Source organism: Talpa occidentalis, unplaced genomic scaffold (assembly GCF_014898055.3).
Source record: "Talpa occidentalis isolate TD23 unplaced genomic scaffold, MPIMG_talOcc4v2.1 talOcc4.17, whole genome shotgun sequence".
Lineage (NCBI taxonomy): Eukaryota > Metazoa > Chordata > Mammalia > Eulipotyphla > Talpidae > Talpa > Talpa occidentalis.
The window spans coordinates 33,816,369-33,836,907 of record NW_023601754.1 but is presented as its reverse complement, the minus strand read 5'-3'; the positions used below and the strand labels follow the sequence as shown (position 1 = coordinate 33,836,907).

Here is a 20,539-nt window from a genome sequence, read left to right as displayed (position 1 = left end):
AGCTGGGAAGAATATTTTATCATTTCTGCAACAGTGTGTGAAATGTAAAGAACTAGAAATAATCATTGTTTAGTCCAAGGAGACATAATAAAGCATAATTTAGCACTAATCCCAACAAAGAGTGTTTTCTTGTTTCGCTTCCAGAACATTGCTGCTCTACTGATCATGTGGCAAAAATGGGGTTTATGATTTTTTAGGGCATTCCTAGAAGGTCTCTGTTATATGTTTTGTGATATGAAGCTGGAGGGCCTACTTGTGTTTCCACTTAGACAGAAGGGTGGTAGCTGAGACTGACAGTGTTTCCACCAACCACTTAGAAGCAATTAGAAATTACCTCATAGCACCATTCCAAACATTGTTTCTGATATATTAATATGTCTTCCCATTAAAAATTCCAGAGACTCTGGTTAATGACCTTGGAAGACAGAATTACACACAAGGGCATGGTCCCCCTTAAATAACCAGGTGCCCACCTACATCAGAACCTTTACAGTCCAATTCTCAGCAACTCAGAATACTCCAGATTCAAGGATGCAGGTCTGTCAGGTTCAAAGAGACAATCTAGATTTGCATTGCAATTTCTTATAAGAAAAAGAACTTTCAATCTGCAATGCAGATTGGAAAAAAAAAATAAGCTGGAACACAAGCTGGCATTAGTGAACTCTTTCAGAACTCCTGTACAGGCTTAAATATATATTTTTATTTCAAAATTCTGTGCTGATTTTTATATTTGAATTCATTTCAACTAGAGCTTGCATTTTTTTAAAATATTTTATAGTAAACTAGGCAGATACTTACTTCCTTGTCTATCCTGAAATTACTACCCATGAATAGACCATTCGACATCAGCATTTTCACAATTTGCCAATCACCCCTACTGTAACAATTTTGTAATTTCAAATTCTTCATACACTGGTGAGTCTAACAGATGACGCTCTGCTTAATTTTTAGCTCAGCATAATGTACTTAAACATCCTGGTGTCCTTGGTATTTTGTGAGGAAAAAATTAAGAGAAGCCATGAGTTGTGCAAAACTGACTCCCTATACATTATTCTCGAGGGCTAAAATACAGGTGCTTCTTGATGTCAACATGAGTGGAACAAGATTCCAAATTTATGAATAACAGGGAATAAAAATATAGCAAATACCTAACTGCTTCAGTTTTGAAAAGCACCTTATTGTAGCTATGGATAATAGTTAATAATAACAATAAAAATGACATTAAGAATCATTAGCCAAGGAAACTAGCTCTGGGTTATGCAGTAATTGACTCAAGTATAATTATACTATACTCCATTTCAGGCATGAGCTTTTAAATACTTTACAACTCTTAATCCTAAATTTGAGGCAGGTATTAAAGGTAGTGCTGCTCAGCAATGGGTTAAAATAAATGCAGTCCATTTTTTTCTCAAAATTAAGTTTTTGAGACTTAATATGTATGCAAAAACATGTCCAGAAAATTCCAGTTTAAGAGCATGACCACTGGAGACAGTTCCCTTTGTCACGTGGTATGTCTCGAGAATCAGACAGAAACTTAGAGTTATGCCAATGTCATGCTGGTCCGGACAGTAAGAGAAATAAGTGGCTCCCAAGAGTATGGTCCACCATCTTTCTTCTTCTATATGAACAAGTAAAGCTACTTAAAAATTTATTTGTACTATTTCATGACTATTGTTCACGAGGAACAATATTGAACAAAATACTCCTGATGAGCATGAAAGGTATTTTTTTCCTTGCAAATGTGTGTCCATGAAAGAATAAAATGTGTTGCACACATTTTTTAAGGAATGAAGACATGTTGAGATGTAAATATGGAAACTATTGTGTAGACACCGACCCTCATACACACACACAAACACACAACAACAGCAAAGTGGTTGCCAGCAAAAGGAGTTGCAAACTGTCAGCTATTGTTTGTACTATTGATGGAGATGTTTCTTTCAAAAATGAGTCATCATTTACCATCATTCTTGGACTTCTGATGTGCAATTTGGAGCACCCCATGGTAGCAGGTAGCTTGTCCTCCCTGTGCTAGAACTAGCTGGAAAACTGAAGCTACTGCCCTGTCCTTGAGTTTCCCTGAAAGTCTCCAATAAAGACTTAGGAAGTTTCAACCTATTTTGTGGAGATATTCCCTGAGGCAAGAACACAGACATGAGGAGAGTGACACAGAGGAGGATTAAAGGCCATAGGATTTGCCACCTCTGTGGGCAACTATGGTTTCTACCTCCTTTTTTTTTTTTTTTTAAGATTTATTTATTTATTTATACAAGCACTGGGTACAGTCAGAAGTGCAGGAGGGTGAGAGAATTCACCAGAGCCAGAGCGGGGAGCAGAGCAGGCAGAGTGACGAAGTACACTGCAGAAGGGAGCAGCGGGCGGCAGGAGAGGTCTGCGTGCCATGTGGGACCCTTGCCTGGCGGCCGGGGATTGAACCAGCGCTGCAGAGGCTGCGGGCAGCTTTGCAACCCAGTGCTCAACCGCTGTGCCACCGGGGAGGCCCAGCTTCTACCTTCTTATGAGCCATGGACACTATACTTCAGAATAATTTCTGCAAAGAATAGAAGCTGTTCTTCAATCTCTGTCCCTCACTGTTTGAGGACTGCCTTCAGATAGCTGGAGAGCTCTGTACAGGAATGAAGCAGCTCTCTGCAGAGGAGTAAAAAGCATCGAGACAGACCCAGGAGAAAAATACTGAATGGGATGGGAGGCTTTCACCACCATGGGAAGGGTTTACCAGTGCTTTACTGAAATTTAAGTGGGGTCAAGGAATATGAGGTGCTAAAGGACTGTACTTTTTCAAGGCTAAAAAAGCTAAACCGGGCCTCCCTGGTGGGCTAGGGGTTAAGTCTCAGCACTATCACCTCTAAAGCCTGAGTTCAATTCCCGGCCAGGAAGCTGACCCACATGGCTCAGCAGGCCTCTCCTCACTCGCCTGCTGCTCCCCTCAGCAGTGTATTTCAGTGGATCTGCCTGTTCTGCTTCCCACTCTGTCTCTGGGGGATCCATTCACCCTCACACCTCTGTGCTGCACCCCAGTTCTATGCAAATAAAGAAGCTAAAGCTCTACCAGCATCAAGATATGTCAGGGAGTTCACCCAACCTCCACAAACTTCAAAACCCAAGTTTCATCATCTTCCTTCATTTACCTTTCTTAGTCTTATAATGCCATCCTGGGCCTGGGCGTCAGAAGTGATCTCGAAGAGAGCCGTTCCGTCTCCATCAATGATGTCATAGGATGACTGTGCATTTTCACCAATATCCTGATCATTGGCCTTCACCCTCCCTATTGCAGTGCCAAGAACCACATCCTCTGGTACTGAGAAGTGATACAGACCTTAGAAGAGAGCAGACACCCTGAGAATCGCACATATTCCATTCTTCCATTAATTCATTTAGCAAAAAATTTATTAGATACTTTATTTTTATTGAGAATGGGTTATCAATTAATTTTTTCCTTGTTATTCATTTTGGATGGTTGGAAAACTTTTTTTCCTTCTTTCACACATACATTTTTTAATTTCATTTTTTTGGTGAAATACCATTGTACGTGTTAACATTTTGACAATATAAGCTTTATCCTCAGGTGTGGTCACCTTAGCTCCCCCACCACCAAAGCACCCATAGTCCTCCACCACAGTCCCTTGTGGACAGCTTCTTTGTGCTGGGTTTTCCTGCAGAGGCTACCAACATAGCAATGGGAAAGATAAAAATATCCCTTTTACTGTAGAATATACATTTTTTTTTAATGAGTCAGAGACAAATAGTTCCCAGAAGTAGTGATCTCTCGTCAAGACTATGGAATTTATTCAACCATATGTTTACCAAGTATAAATTTGGAGCAGTTATATCAGGGTATCTGCGAGCCCATAAGAATGTTCTTTCCAATTTGCTGTATAATCACTTTGGCAGCCCATGGGGATATTCATTGTTGCCCAACATAAAATATTAAGCTAATTTCAGCACAGAAAGATGCAATGTATAACATACTGAAAGTCACATTTGAAGTTACCTTTATATTTACAGACTTGTGGACCATTTTTGATAAAATCCAATTACTAAGCTTCTGCTGTGCCCTGCAGCAAGCTGTTCACACACATGAAACACTCCTCTTGTTACTAAAGCCCTCAATGCTCTGAAGACCAAAATCCTACCTTCAAAACTCTCTAGGCAAAATGCAATTACAGTGTAAGCCCATTCTCCTATGGGGGCAGTAAAAAAGTGTCTAATTAATGACATCAGTCCCATTGTTATTCACAAAGCTCACTTGTTGTATTGGTGTCACCCATTTTCACTGGTATAGAAGAAGTTGTTGGTACCCCAACCATTACCCTGGCATTATCTTTTCAGGGTACAGCTACCCAAGAAATCACTGACAATTTCTGCATTTATTTGCCTGAAGGTTTCTCTGGTGCCAGAACCCATTTTGTCCACTGCCTGTCAGAACTGTGGGAGAGTTAATGGCCCCACAGAAGCAGCCAATGAAGACTCAAGAGTTAGCATATCACAAGAGTTAGCATATCAAATTCCAGGCTCCTCCTCCTTTTAGTAGAGTAGCATTGCATTAGCTCTTTTCTTGTGTTTATTTACAGTGTTCCAGAATTTCCCCTCAGTGGTAGCTGTCTTGATAATATACATTATTGGCTCTCTTCCTTCTCTCTCACACCCTCACTTCCCTATAGGTATTCCTTGGGATCATCTCCAAGATAAACTACTTACAATCAAATTCATGTCTTAGTCAGTGCCTGTTTCTGGGGAACCCAAACTCAGACAACCAGGAGGTTTATTCCCATTGCAACAAAAACAAGAGGAAACTAAACATTCAGTGAACGATAAACTCAAAAGGAAAAATTAAATCTGAAGAATGTTATCCAATTGTAGTTTGAACTCAGACACTGAGTCCCTTTGATAAACTACAGCTCATTTTACCCAAAATAACAAGATGATTTCAGATGATGGATAAAGAATACTTCTAATACTAATATACTTCTATTTAATGATGAAATCAAGTTGTCTTTACAAATACCAGATGGTGTCACTTAGATGTGGAATCTAGAGGAAACCAAACAAAGGGTTAGATAAAGCCAAACTCAAAAACTAACTCTTGAAAACTGACTATAGAACTGATAAAACAGGGTGTTCCCAAGGAAAAGGGGAGATTCCAGATTTCCTGGCCCACCTAAGGAAGGGCGGGGATGAGCAGGGAGAAGCAGCTGCAGAGGAGACTGAGAAGGAAGGAAGCAGGATGGAACCAGAAGGAGACCTGGAGGAGGCACATGGGCCGAGAGACACGTGAAGAAAGCATGTTTGCCTTTTGGTCGTGGACTGGGTGACACAGATGTGGGTGAGAAACCCGTGGGGAGGTGACCATGGTGGTTTTTATCTTGATTTTGATTTTGCTCTTTTCCTTCCAGACTTGTCTGGTTGTTTCTGATCCTTTTCTGTGAGTCCCCACTGGAAGATGCTTTAGACTTGTGGCAGGCTTTCAGGCCTTGCTCTGGGCCAATCCTGTTTGGGTGGACTTTTCCCCACAAGGGGATGGGTAACTTTGGGCACTTGATTTAGAAACTATATTCTTTGCCTTTCCTGTATTGTTTACTAATTGTATTAAAGTTCCTTTTCATTAAAGTCTCATATGTTTGTGCTGATGCGGCAGATGGCAGAACCTTTTTAGAGCAGGCACGTTTGCAGGGTCTGGGCTGCCCCTCTCCCTGTCCTGTAACATTTAGAGGGGGTGTGGGAAGGGAAGGAACAAGGACTAAGTGGGAAGGGGGCACAGTGGACTATGGTGGTGGACTAGGGGTGCTTTGGTAGTGGGAGCACAATGGTAACTAACCTGAAGGGAGGGATTCTATACCCTCCAAATACAAACAACAATGTCAACCCATTACTTCAACAAATAAAAATAAAACGATTTCTTAAAATCATGACATTATGTTGTTGGGGAACAAAAGCATTTTCCAAATAGGTTTGTCATACAGTAGGTGCTGAAAATCATCATGTAGAACAAAAGTCTCCCAATTCCCTCATAACTGGTATAATGATTCCATTTTCTTCAAATGTAACATTCCAGATAAGGTTTGAGGATTCCTTTAGGTATGCTTGTTAAGTAAATAAGCCAGCAAGGGCTCACACCTTGCTTCCAGTCTGCATCAGGGAGCCTTGGGAAAACAAGCAAATGGAACATTATTCTATCCATTCCTGTTCTGCCCACTGTCATCATCTCCATCACTGCGATAACAGTTCACAGCTATTACCTCTAAGAAAGGGAACACTTTTTTTAAAATTTTATTTGTTTATTTATTTATTTAGAGATTCATTTATTTATTTATACAAGCACTGGGTACAGTCAGAAGCTTGGGAATGTGAGAGAACTCACCAGAGTCAGAGTGGGGAACAGAGCAGGCAGACTGACAAAATACACTGCTGAGGGGAGCAGCGTGGCAGGAGAGGTCTGCGCGCCATGCGGGACCCTCCTCCGGTGGCCGGGGAGCAGCCGGGGATCGAACCAGCACTGCAGAGGCTGCGGACAGCCTTGCAACCCAGCGCTCAACCGCTGCGCCACCGGGGAGGCCCAAGGGAACACTTTTGAAACTCATTTGCCATTGGCAAATTGAAACAATCATTTTGTAATAAAGAAGGGATGCATATTAGAGCATTAACTGTAATTTTAACTAAAAAGGAGATATAAGAGTTGGGGAAAAGAAGAGAGAAATGGTAGTCCCCATTTCAGTAATTTTGTTTAAAAAGAACTGCATTGTTGTCTGGTTTACTGATTTATGAATGGCCAGATGTGAAAATTCTAAATGAAAATTAATCTTTTCTTTCTACCTTGATATTTCTGCAGATGAAACCTCAAAGATGCCTCAAACATGTCATTTTCAAGCCCATCTCTCTCATCTTCTCCCTTTCTCTTCCTTTCCTCTCTCTATGTTCATCTTTTCTCTCCTTTCCCTCTCTCTCTTTTTCTCTCTCTCCCTACCCCCTCTTTTTTCTTTCTTTTTATAATAAAGTAAAAATCAAAATCAACAAGGAACTATAAACCAGAGACACAATACAGGGGGTGGGGGGTAGGAGTAGGATCAAAACATGGGGGGTGGGAATTGTATGGGGACTGTAACCAAGATGAAGATGCATACATTGTGCAAAAATGAAAAATGATGTAAAATATATAAAATTTAAAAAATTAAAAAAAAATACCCTGTGGCATTTCTTATTTCAGCAATTATCACTGCATGCATCCAATTTTTCAAGTCAGCAATATGATAACTTACCTCCTTGGCTGAAAAAATGCAATCTCTCCTTAGATTCATGTCCCCATTCACTCACGAATGTCTATCACATGTGTATACTTTTCTCCACTTCTATGGCAACCACCTTGCATGGTGGGGTGATGTTCACCTTTCACATGAATGATGGCAAAATCCCCCCCCCACCCAGCTGACTGCCATGTGGAGATGACACTGGAAGAAGACCAGGTTTCACTCCTACTACTTAACTTATAATTTATGAACCTTTAGTGACTATCCAGAGATCTTAAGATAAAGACCATGGTATTAAAAATCCAAGGATAGCTAAGGTCTGCCTGAATGAACTCCCCAAACTGTGTGGTCCAGCTGCCATGAAATGCCTTCATTTCTCATTCAGGTCAGTCCTTTTTGGACAACTTTTCCCCTCCAGTTGCAATGGTTTCACTTTGTTCCAGCTAATCTCCACATATCACATCTCAAATCAGGAATCTCCATATCAGAAAGATTTTCCTAAATCAGCTTCTGTATCAGATTACTTGGACAGTACCAAGCAGATGAGTGTTCTCTAAGAGTACAGGGAAGTTGGCAATTAATGATTGACTCCCTGATTCATTGATGGCAGCTGCTGAGAACACAGTCCACAGGTTTCTGAGTCAGAGCAAGGGCTTCAGGAGGGACTGGGAGTCAGTGAGCATTGATGTATCCCTCCTCCTGCCCCTCCCAGGAGGGAGGAGCACATGTTTTGCAGTAAGCGTGCGACATATCTGCACTTCAGACACAGAAGATCTAGTTTCTTTTATCCACCAAGTGGGATGATTGACAGAGCAATGTCTGCACTGCGTTTTAATCATTGTCTCAAGTTTTCTTCATGGGAGGTACCATAGAATAGAGAAATCGGCATGTGACTGGCAGCCAGACAAGCTCATTCTCAATTCCACTCATTAACTGCAAGCTTGATATTTGAAAATTGCCTGAACATCTTGGAAATCTGTAAAATGGAGATGCATTTAGTACTCAAATGACAGGAGGGTTGTTGTATACATTGCTACACTCCGTGTGTAATATGCCCATCATCAATGATTATGATCAAGCTTTTGGATGACACTGAAAACCAGAATATAAATTCAAATGAAATCATCACACTCAGATCCTTAGCTCTCAGAGCAGGGAATTCACTTACTTTGGGCAAATTTTGGAGGATTGTCATTCACGTCGGTAAGGGTCACCGTGAGTGTCGTGGTCCCAGACAGGCCACCAGAATGCCCTCCCATATCTTTGGCTTGGATAACGACCAGATACTCCTCCTTGGCTTCTCTGTCCATGTTCGGAAGGGCAGTTTTTATAATTGCTGAGGGGGAGAAATACGAGAACGTCTTTTAGGCTGGTAGCTCATTCAGCAATCATGATGTGAATCGCAAACACACACACACACACACACACACACACACACGCGCGCATACATCACGTCTCCACTCAGATAATTTTCTGTTTTACTTTGACACTTAACTAGTGTGCATCTGTGATGCCAACTCTGAGAAAGATTTTTGTCACAGACATTAACTGATAACTTGCAAAATTACTTTTTATAATGTATCAAAATGAACATGCAAAAATATACATTAGAAAGTAAACTGAATGGCATACTCTTGTTTACAAAATTAAAGTATAAAGCATAACACAGCCGCACCTACCCAGGAAAACCCTGGAAGTGAAAGAATCTTACAATTTATCACCTACTCCCATGCCCCATCAAGAGGAGTAAATACAGAAATAGCTTGAAGGCGCTGAGGTCAAAGACAAATTATTCTGAAGTTCACAAATACATTAGAGGAAAGAAAGAAATGCATTATTAGAATCAACTCAGATGAATAAAACACCAATCAGAATTAATATAGTCAAGCGTCTTAAATCCTAAGTTACTATTCAACTATATTTGTCCTTTAATTATTTAGTGATTTTTTTTCCATTGTAAATGTAGTAAAAATTTAGAAAAATTGGAAAATATAGAAAAGGGGGGATAACACATATGACCGTACAAAAGAACATGAAATTGTTAGTGCTAAAATGTTGTTTTATGTTGCCATATTTTCGAGATTTTTACCTGTCTTTGTTTCACGAGTAATTTAATATTCTTGTTAAAGATTCAAGATTTGCTTAGATACTCCTGAAGTTATTTTGAAAATCTTCTTTTAATCCTTTCCCTATCTTCACCCCACTTTTCATAGACACATATTAGTAACAATTAGAAGTGCGCATAATACCCAGGCCACACAAATATGCATGAACTAAGCAAATAAAATTCAACCACAGGGGCCTTCCTGGTGGCACAAGGGGTTAAGCATCAGTACTCCGAAGCTATCTGCAGCCTCTGCAACATGAGTTCGATCCCCAACCAAGGAGCTTCCCAAATGGTGCAGCACACCTCTCTTGTCTCTCCTGCTGCTCCCCTCAGTAGTGTATTTGAGTCAATCCACCTGTTCTGTTCCCCACTCTGTCTCTGGTGAATCCTCTCACCCCCTGCACCTCTGGCCTACACCCCAGCTCTTGTTTGCATAAATAATCTTTTTTTTTTTTTTTAAAGAAATTCAACCACAAATATAATCATTATAGAAGCATTGTTCTAGGACTTTCTTTTCTCACACAATGGATATCTTTGAGATCTTGATAGCACAGAGAGAGGTTCAACTTTACAATACTTCCTATAGCTGCATAAATGTTCATTTATGAATGTATAATGAGTTAACAGGCATTTTCCTAGCAATGAATAGGGTAGTCCCTTAAGATTTTCACTTCAAACAACTATCAGATATTTTATTATGATGACACTCTATTTTTCTGAATATTGCATTTTTAATAAACTCTATATCCTCAGATGCCCCAACCCCATATTTCTAAAAGACTGTTAATAAAAAAATAAATTGTAATGCTACATCTCTGGCCCAAATAAAAGCCAGGATTTATACTGACAGTATAAACCATTGTTGCATCTAATAAATAAATAAGCAAATAATACCAAAACAAAAATATTCTTATGCATTAAAAAAAAGATCAATTCCCTCTTACTTCTCACCCCAGGGATGTTGTAAATGTTCAGTTCAAATTGAGAATGAGCCATTTTCTCAGCTACTCTGAAGTTGTAATCCGGATTTTTGGACCCATACACTCTAATTAAATCATCTATCTGTAAAAAGGTTTGCAAGTTCAAGTCCCTGAATCACTTGAGTAGCAGGTGAGGCGCAAGAGTGCCCAGAGAAATCTAATCCACGCAGGGAGGAAGCCGTGTCTGGGAAGAGCTGTGAGTTCTTATGCAATTTATTAGACCTTGAAACCATTTTTATATCAGAGCTTCCCATTGAGGGAGTTGGATAACCCTGCTTATTTGTAAATACTGATAGCAACATAAAACTATTTTCAATACAATGGCTTGTTTAAGGATTTGATCATGTAATAGAACTCAACAGATCATACTTAGATGGTTATAAGCAGAAACAGAAGAGAAATGGAAATATAACAATCACAGATCTGTACCATTGTGAGATGCTGTTGAGGGGAAAGTTAGCCCATGAGAAAAAACAGCAACAACAACACAAAGAAAACCTCATGATTAGCAGGATAAGATGCCAAGATGGGTCCTTTGCTATGCAAACACAGTTGATGCTCCCTAACTATTGGCTCCCCAAGCCTGGGTTCAACCAACCACAGGTCTAAAATGGACACTCTGGGGCATCCCTGGTGGTACAAGGGGTTAAGACACCACCTATGAAGCTATCCACAGCCACTGCAGCATGAGCTCAATTCCCGGCCAGGGAGCTCCCCATATGGCGCAGCAGACCTCTCATCCCCCACACCTCCGGCCTGTACCCCAGTTCTTGCATGCATGAATAAATAAATCTTTAAAAAAAATTTAAAATAAATAAAATGAAGACTATGTACTTAGACCTGCAATGAATGTGTTTGCAGTGAACATGTACAGAGTTCTTTGTTATTCCCTAGACAATGCAATATAATAACTACACATAGTATTCACATTATTTTAGGCATTATACCTAGCCTAGAGATGATTTAAGGTGTACAATTGGATGTGTGTAGCTTATGTGCAAATGGTATCAATTTTTAGGTAAGATTTAAGCATCCATAGGTTTTATGTCCATGGGGAGTCAGGAATCAATCCCCCTTGGATGCTCAGGTATTTTTCATAAACCAGAATAGACCCAATTCTAGAAGGAAAGATTAGAGAATTGCCTTAACCTAGTGATATTGACAGGAGTATTTAAAAGTTTAGATATCATGACATTCTAAGGTCAACATAAATTAAAAACATCCACTGGACTTTGGAATTGGACACAGAACCTCTGACAGTCAGAGAAAATGGATCTACATCCTCAAGGAAGGCTGTAACTTTTCTCAAAGAAATTAATGGGTTGAGGTTTACCCATGAATTTTCTCAGCTTAGTTGAATGAAAGAAATTTTTACAGTTTCCTCAGAGACAGAGAAAATTGGTATGTAATATTCTCACGTATGTATGTATGTATGAATGTATATGTGTGTGTATATATTTACCATATATATAGTGGGAATATAAGTTAAGTATAAGTTGTTAAGTAGAAGTTAAAAAAAGACTGTGATATCTCCCAGACACTTGAAATTGAAATAGTTTTGAGACCTAAATAAAAATAGCATATCTGAGAATGTCTATTTGTGTGTGTAATGTCTGTGTGTGTTGTATCAGAGTCTGAGTGAAATATCATGCTGTAGAGCTTTACTGACCAAACAAGACAAGAACTGTGTGGGTTTCAAGAAAGCCACTACAGAAAGTTTATGCCATCACTATATAGATACACAACTTCACACAATCTACGACTATGTGACGGACACAATCAGGTGCCTGGATAAATGCTCCATCATACTGACATCATTCAACTTTGGTGTTTCATGTTATTCGTACACTTACTAGCTCTGTGACTGACATTAATAATTTATTCAACCCATCAGGGCTCAATATTCAAACAGAGATAATAATTAGCCTCTCATTGTGGGTACTCCTAAGATTATGTGAGCTCATTCATGCAACATTCTTTGCAAGCACACAGTAGCTACCCAACTCTGCTGTTTATCTTTCCCTTTTGCCTTTCCCATCACAAGTTATTTAGTGTTAATCTGGGTGGAAGTTAGAGTGATATTCTCCAACTCCTCCTCCAGACCCACTCTCCCCCATTCTCCACCTGCTCTTGGTATGGGAAGGTGGCCATTGTGGACTGCTCAAAGAACTGTTCTACTTTTGCACTCTAGGAGATTATAAGAATGGACAAGGGTAAGATGCCTCAAACATCTCAATCACAAGATTAGCCATTCTATGTTTATTATCATGGGGCATTGCTCCAGCAAACCTTTAATATCCAGTACCTGCACCATTCCTTGCTCCTTAAGGTCTAGGGGTGATGGTGGTACTGCTGTTGCTAATCTCAGGGTGCTTCACTATCCCTTGATTCACAGTCTTAACCTGGTCATACTTTGGTCAATATTCCCTTCATTAAAAGCTCCTCAATCACCCCATTCCTGCCAGGACCCTAGAAGATATGGTTAGGATACTGACGTTAAACATGTTTCCAGCATGTTCTTACACAGACATCTACAGGTCAAACACACTTCAATAAAAAAAAAACATGTACCAGTTGAATCACTTCTTGAGACTCAGAGCAGGTTCTGATATCCTTACCTGTAAAATGAGAACGTAGTAATGCCTACTCCAGGCAAGTGTGTTGCTCAAGATGACCCAGCTGGGAAGTTGCACATCTGGGAGTCAATGCATTTCCTCTTTTTATACAATATTCGAGCACGTTTCCTGAGTTCTAAGTTAAGCAGGGAGCCTCTCCAAGATTTCTTTAGGGCATGCAGCACTTAATTGGCTTCAGTACAAACTGTATAATGAACAACTTCTGCTTTTCCTGAGCCTACTGCCTCTAGTCTCAACCTCACAACTAGCAGCAACTCATTAGAAAATCCAAGATAGAATTTCTGGAACATTTTTCCTGCAACCTTGCAGCTAGAAAGGCAGAATAGGAAAAACCACAAATGCCCTTGACCTTTCCATTTTTTTTTCTTTGTGTTGGGGCATATCTATACATGTTACTTGACTTTTTAAAATTCCTATTCCAAAGGCAGATCATTTCACTTGCATAGATACTGCAAGCTGTTGATAAACGCCTAAAATAGAAGCTTAAAAACTGCCTTAAAAGTTCTTTCTACTTCTCCCCTGAATTTGGCTCACATATTCTCCCAAGCACTAGTAGCTCCAGGCTTTTTTGTTTTTTTCCTTTTTGTAGATAAGAGAGAACCTCTATATTTAATAAAATATAGTTTGCTATTCAACATCACCTAACATGAAGCAGAAAATTTAGTAATTAGGTTATTTTCCCTCTCAGATTTGAGAAGTCAAAAATTTTGACCTATGAAATAATAAAAAGTGTCTAAATCCTCAGCTAAATGCATTTTTAACTTTGATTCTAAAACCACAGATGGGAGGTCCCTATGTCCCTTTTACCAAAATAAACTAATTTAAAACACCTTTTGATGGAGCTAATTTTAAATAGCTTCCCATTGCTCAAAACATGAATTATGTCCTTTTTTTCACAGTGGTCAAGCAAAAGCAGCACTTACCTCCCCTCTGGCTTCCAGTCAGATACTCTCAAAGCCCAGCCATGTGTTCAGAAGCTTAAATATTACATTTAAATTTCCATTACACCAATTGGGCAACAAGTTAGTATTTTGCTATTATGGCAAGCCATGTGACAAAATGCTTTATCATGGGGTAGTTAACAAAACTCCTTGAGGCAGGTATTTGATAACCTCATACATGCACAAAAAGAAAATTAATGAAGTTTTTAAATTTTTTTTAAGCATGGACATTTCAGGATGTGACGTGGCATTACACAGCAAAGAAATAGTATACTTTTTTGTATGTGACTTCTCTAAATTTTCAACTCAGGAATAGAATCTAAGGTTTAGATTTCAACTCCTTAACTTGTTACCCTTGGGTAAATGACAGAACATTCTGGGACAAGCATTCCCTGAAAATGGGGATTCTAACATTTTGAGACCAAAAAAAGCACAATTGGTGTTCAGGAGGATGAGCCTGTCCTGGTAGATTCTCAATAACATTAACTGCAGAGTAGACTCAGAAGAGGGAATGTAAACAATTACATTTTATAAGAGTTTCCCTGGAACTTCATTTCAGAAATCTAATCTAATCAAAAAATTCAATTAATGAGAACAGTCCATTCTCCACGAATTAAATTCAATGGAGATTGTGAACCTGGCACTGGGGATTGGAGCGAGAAGGGATGGGATTGGAGTTGAACCCTGAGAGGAGACTAAGGGCGGGGGAGTATATCTTGCTCTAAAACTGGCATTCATTACCTTGCTGTGAATAGGCTGATATGCTCAATTCTCCTGTATTTAAAAGACATGGTTTTATCTTAACTTTATTCAATCAAATGGAGATTTCCCTGGTGCAGAAGTTTAAGAATTTAAATCCTAGACTGGCCTAAATTCTTCCTAAGTGCTAAACAGCTGTTCCTCATGTCTCATCATCCAGGGAGTACTTTTGATTAGAATCCAGTTTCAGTCATCTCAAAAATTTTAAACTTGTGTTTTTTTTTCTTCCCATTGTCTTTGGTGTTATCATTTGAGAAGCATTTTGTATCTGTCACGAAGACTTCTTTTTATAATTTCTGTGATATCACCAGATTGAGAGGCTTTAGGAGAAAGGCAAGGAGTTGCTGATTAACTCCTTTGTCATTTTGAAGGCTGATTACTGTAATTCACTCTTTGCGGGTCTCCCAGATTGTGCCGTTCAAAGATTGCAGTTGATATAAAATGCTGTGCTAGACTTCTTTTTTGAATAAGACTTGTCGAACACATTATCCTGGTTATGAAACCACTGGCTTTGTTATTCCCCCCAAACTCTTGCCAATCCAATATGCAATTATCATTTTACTATCTGTGAAAAAGGGTCTTTTACTAAGGAGGCGAAGTGGTACAAATTTACCAGGATAAGTTATTTTGGGGGTCATATATTGCCTCCATATTTTTTGCCAACTGTAGATTTGTACTCCTGACGCCAGATATGAGGGACACAGGATATAAATCAGCACTTGCCCACCTTAGCACTCAGTAACAGCTTCATAGCAGTGCCAAACCTGCATAGACATATCACAAAAAAGAAAGTGAAACATCTAAATACATTAGAAAACTGTTCAGCCCTCCATAGAGTTCAAAAAAATCTCCCAGTATTTCTGATAACTTATGAATAAGGTGGGTGGGTGGGTGGATGGATGGATGGATGGATGGATGGTGAGATGGGTAGATGAAATTCTCTAGATTTGGACATAGTGCACTTGGAAAATTCAACAATATAATTGTAAAGCAAATTGGTTAAATGCAGCAGACATCAAGTTTGACGGTATCATCTGATATAGTAGTTTTAAAACTGAGAGCTTATTTCAAGGAAATCATGAATTTTGCTTTCCTCCGGCCCCTCAAATCTTCAGATTAAGGTGTTCACTTTTTTTTTTATATTACTTTTTAAAAGGCAACCAACTAAAATATGCAGCAGTAGGGAAATGATAACTTAGTGGGTACAGTTATGGAGATCAAAGGCATCCAATATTATTTAAGCAGATGTTAAAAATTATGTAGCAACTGGGCCTCCCCTAGTGGCACAGTGGTTGAGCGCTGGGCTGCGAGGCTGCCAGCAGCCTCTATAGGGTGGGTTCATTCCCCGGCCACCGGCAAGGGTCCCACAAAAAAAATAATTATGTAGCAACATAAATCATAATAGATTTTAAATTTTATTTTAAAAATGATGTATATCAAGATTATTCTGCATTGTAAAGTGCTTATACAAATTTGGCAGAGATTACAAATAAATATAACTTGATGTATCTTTATAAAGGAACTAGAGATTCCTGCTCCCCTACAGACCCCCTCCCCAACCTTGTATCTCCCTACATTCTTCATATGGAGTGTTACATGTATCTGTTAGAAAATGGGCTCTGGGGTTTGAGAGACGAGAACTTACTATGTAAAAGTATTATCAGTCATGTGATCACAGGGAGATCACCAAAACTCCCTGACTTTCACCAATCTCGTGGCCAGAATGTTGTACTAAAGTAAGTACTAAAAAAGAGCTTATCTTGACATTATTCCGAGAGGTAAAAAAGTGAAATGGATGACTTTATATATTATCTGTAGATATAAAAGTGTAGATACGCATGCAGAAATATATGATAATATATACATATTTTATATTTATTTTTAAAAGTACATCCATATGTGTATATGTAGTCACAAATATATTTTAATAATTACATTTCTATAAATGTATACATATGCATACTTGTATGTATACATATACAATTGAGGTATTACTGAATATACTCAGTATAGTGACAATAAATTTTTATACTGATAATATTTTTTATTAATAAAAATTTAATAAAGATTAAATTCAGTGATGCTAAAAGAGATAAAATCCACCATCAACTTCAAAACTGATAGTGATTTCCAAGTAACCACAAAAAAGTTTGCATCCAAATCTTTACATAATTTCCACCCAAACTCATCTTTTTTTTTTTAAAGATTTATTTTATACAAGAACCGGGGTACAGGCCAGATGTGTGGGAGGTTGAGAGGATTCACCAGAGACAGAGCCGGGAACAGAACAGGCAGACTGACAAAATACACTGCTGAGGGGAGCAGCGGGCAAGGAAAGGTCTGCTCGCAATGTGGGTTGCTCCGAGGCAGGCGGGGATCGAACCAGAACTGAAGAGGCGGCTAACAGCTTCACAGTGCTGTGCTCAACCACCTGCGCCACCAGGGAGGCCCCCAAACTCATCTTTTACTACATTCTACATACTACATGTCTTTTAAAAATTTTAGATACAAATGACATATAATGTTAGTTTCAGGCATACAGAATAATGATTCAATATTTGTACTGTGAAGAACAATACAACAGGCTCAAGATGGAGTTGCTCATGCTAAGCCCTACATTAGCAAAGGAAACTTAATTTAATTACAGTTTCAGCTCTCCTAGAAATGGAATCACTCAATCAGGAATCAGCACTCTTTAGCTACTCTCCTTGATGGACCCCTGCCATCCCTTCAAGAAAATTACCAACGCAATAACCAACTCACTTTTTTTTTTAATCTAGTATAACTTCCTTGTACTGCTCCCTTCTACCTGTCAAAGTCTTTCATTTTCCACAGCTCGGAGGAGCTCCCTCCTGCAAGCTAGATTGGATGCTGGCCCATTTGAGTCTATTGCTCAAATAAATTCTTACAATTGTTACAATGCCTCAGTTTATCTTTTAACAGCACATATTGCAAAATGTTCACACTATGATGTTTTTCTTAGACATTCCACATACTTTGGAGTCTCCACCACTTTGTGAGGGTAGTGCTGTTTAAAACACCTTTTGTAGACCCTCTTAAAATTCCGTTCATCCTTTCAGGCCTTGTTCTGGTGCTGCAAAGCCAAGAAACCTTCTCAGGTAAACTAATTACTCTGTTTCTATTGAAAGGAGACCTCTGCAAGGAACTTCCTCATAGCATTTACTGGTGTGTTTTTTCTCAAGTTCACCATTTCTTTTCCTCTATTATTTCAACCTATCCTGATAGTAAATTGCTGTGGACAGAAACCATGTCCCATTCAACTTTGTCCAGAACTGAATACAGTAGGTGGCACATAACTGTTACTCAACAAATGCCAAGGGAAAAAACATGATACGAAGGGGAAGAGAGACGGTAGAAGGGAATGTAGGAGGAGGAAGAAAGACAAGAAAAAAAATGGTAACTGAAGTTGTTTCTACCAGCTTTGGGGTCTTGCAACTGGAGCTTGTAAGACATGAATTTCATGTCTCCAGGGACCAGGTACTATGATAAAACCACAGAGTCATTAAGTGGAGGTGGAGGGTGTCAAGATTCAAACCCAAGTCTTTGTGCCTTCAAAGGCTCAGAGGAGGTTTGTTGTATACCATTGCAAAAGAAATAATTTGGGGTCATGCTGGTTATAATCTGCCATGGGAAACATTTGGCACATAATGAGATGCCAGGGAGGTGAGTGTGTGTTTTTTCAGTTTAAAAGAACCCAGGGCTGGGCCTCGCTGTTGGTGCAAGGTGTTAAGGTGCAACCTATGAAGCTATCTGCAGCCACTGCAGCACAAGTTTGATTCCCGGCCAGGGAGCTACCCACATGACACAGCAGACCTCTCCTGACTCGCCCGCTGCTCCCCTCAGCAGTGTATTTCAATCAATCTGCCTGTTCTGTTCCCCATTCTGTCTCTGGTGAATCCTCACACCCCCACACCTCTGGCCTATACCCCAGTTCCTATATGCATAAATAAATATTTAAAAAAGTAAAGATCCGGGCCTCCCCAGTGCCGCAGAGGTTGAGCGCTGGGCTGCGAAGCTGCCCGTGGCCTCTGCGGCGCCAGTTCGATCCCCGGCTGCTCCCCGGCCACCGGAGGAGGGTCCCACATGGCGCGCAGACCTCTCCTGCCGCCTGCTGCTCCCCTCAGCAGTGTACTTCGGTCCTTCTGCCTGCTCTGCTCCCCGCTCTGACTCTGGTGAATTCTCTCACCCTCCCACGCTTCTGACTGTACCCAGTGCATGTATAAACAAAACAAACAAACAAATAAATTAAATAAATAGAACATGCCTCTATCAAAAAATTAAATAAATAAATAAAGATCCCCAGGACTTCTAATCATTTCTCTAGATGTTTTATCCATTTCATAACAGATATTAGAGTTATTGATTAAATGTCTCAGTGTACATTTGCAGGACAGTGGTCTAATATTTCAGATATTCTTAGGATTATTTGGTGAAAAAAATGGGAGGTGGTACCAATGGGCTATGTATCCTTATAACATTTCATGACTTTAACTCATTGAATATGAATTCATGAGAAATCAGTTGCTTTGATCTATGTGCTTAGCCAATGATAATCTGCTCTTTCTATTATTGAAGTTTTGTTATTATTTCTTTCTTTCTGTGACTATAGAAATATGACATCCACATATTGCCACAACATTCATTGGGAAATTTAGCTCATTTTTCAGATTTGAAAATGTATGATCATGTGAATATTAGGGATTTAGGATGTGATTCAGCATTAAGAAAGGTCTTAGGGAAGGTCACACAGACTGGGGTCAAGCGATGACCCACATCTGAGTCTCTAGAATCATAGATATGAAATATTAATAATATATGTTCCTTTTGCCAAAAAAATCTGCATATAGTGTTTAGTAAGATATTGGTCCAACAATCTCCTCCAGTGCTAGCACACCATCTTCACACAAATCTGTTTGACAGACGTGACTTCTTTCATATGGATTTTATATATTAACCACTATGTGACCCTTCCCATTTGTATTTGAAAACTGTTGCTAGAGAAGAGCGGGCTTAAAAGCCCTAAATCAGACCACTGAGGATCATTCAAGTGTCACAATGTGTATAAATTGCTCCTTACATGTGAATTTCCTGTCATAATGCTGTATATTCTTTGACTAAATAACTATAACTTCTTAATTACCCCACTGCGTGGATCATTGCTATGTCTCTATCCATATCCATATGGAACAACATATGAAATAGTTGTACGTGAATTAACAAAGGCAGCCCTTCTCTGTTTTTTTACACACAGGGTGCATAGTGATTTCAAGTATGGACTGTTGCTTCTGTAGCTCCTGGATTTCCCTATTAAATAACTCTGCACAGACCACCATTTACAACATTAACACATGGCTAGCCAATAACTGATGATACTTAAATTGCCAATTTTGAGTTACACTGAAATACTTGCAATTATTCCTATTCAGAATTAAGGTGAAATTTCTTTTCCCCTAAATGAAAACACTTGCAGGGACTCCTCAATCAAGTGGAATTATTTCTGTGAAGAACATGATGGTGCTATTCTTTCCTTAAGCCATAATTCCAATAACTAATTATACGTATAATAAGTATGGGTGGTTTAAAAAAGCAAAGTGAAAGTCGCTAAAAAATTGGATGCTTTCTCCCAGCAATTCAGAACTTAAGCAAATGAGGATGGCAGGGTAGGAGAGTAGATCAAACACAGCTCTGGAGAAATGGAACTAGGCTTGAGATCTGAGCCTAAATAAAATGAAGTAACTCCCCACGTGGTAAAAGGCCCTGATTCCTCTTGTGCCTCAAAGGAACTTTTGGCCCTAGATCTTCATCAGATGCATGTCACATTGATCACAGCTTG

At 39.3% G+C, this 20,539-nt stretch overlaps 1 protein-coding gene across 4 annotated transcripts in view; it reads right to left on the bottom strand.

Annotated features, from left to right (window-relative positions):
* The window catches only part of CDH8 (cadherin 8), a 376,083-nt gene that overhangs the window by 151,468 nt on the left and 204,076 nt on the right, over positions 1-20,539 (bottom strand). For all 4 annotated transcript variants that reach the window (XM_054697070.1, XM_054697071.1, XM_054697072.1 and 1 more), the window contains 2 exons: positions 8,431-8,598; positions 3,150-3,337 (listed from right to left, as the gene is read on the bottom strand). In XM_054697070.1, the coding sequence (XP_054553045.1) occupies positions 3,150-3,337; positions 8,431-8,598 (356 nt within the window). The remainder of the gene's footprint in view (positions 1-3,149; positions 3,338-8,430; positions 8,599-20,539) is intronic.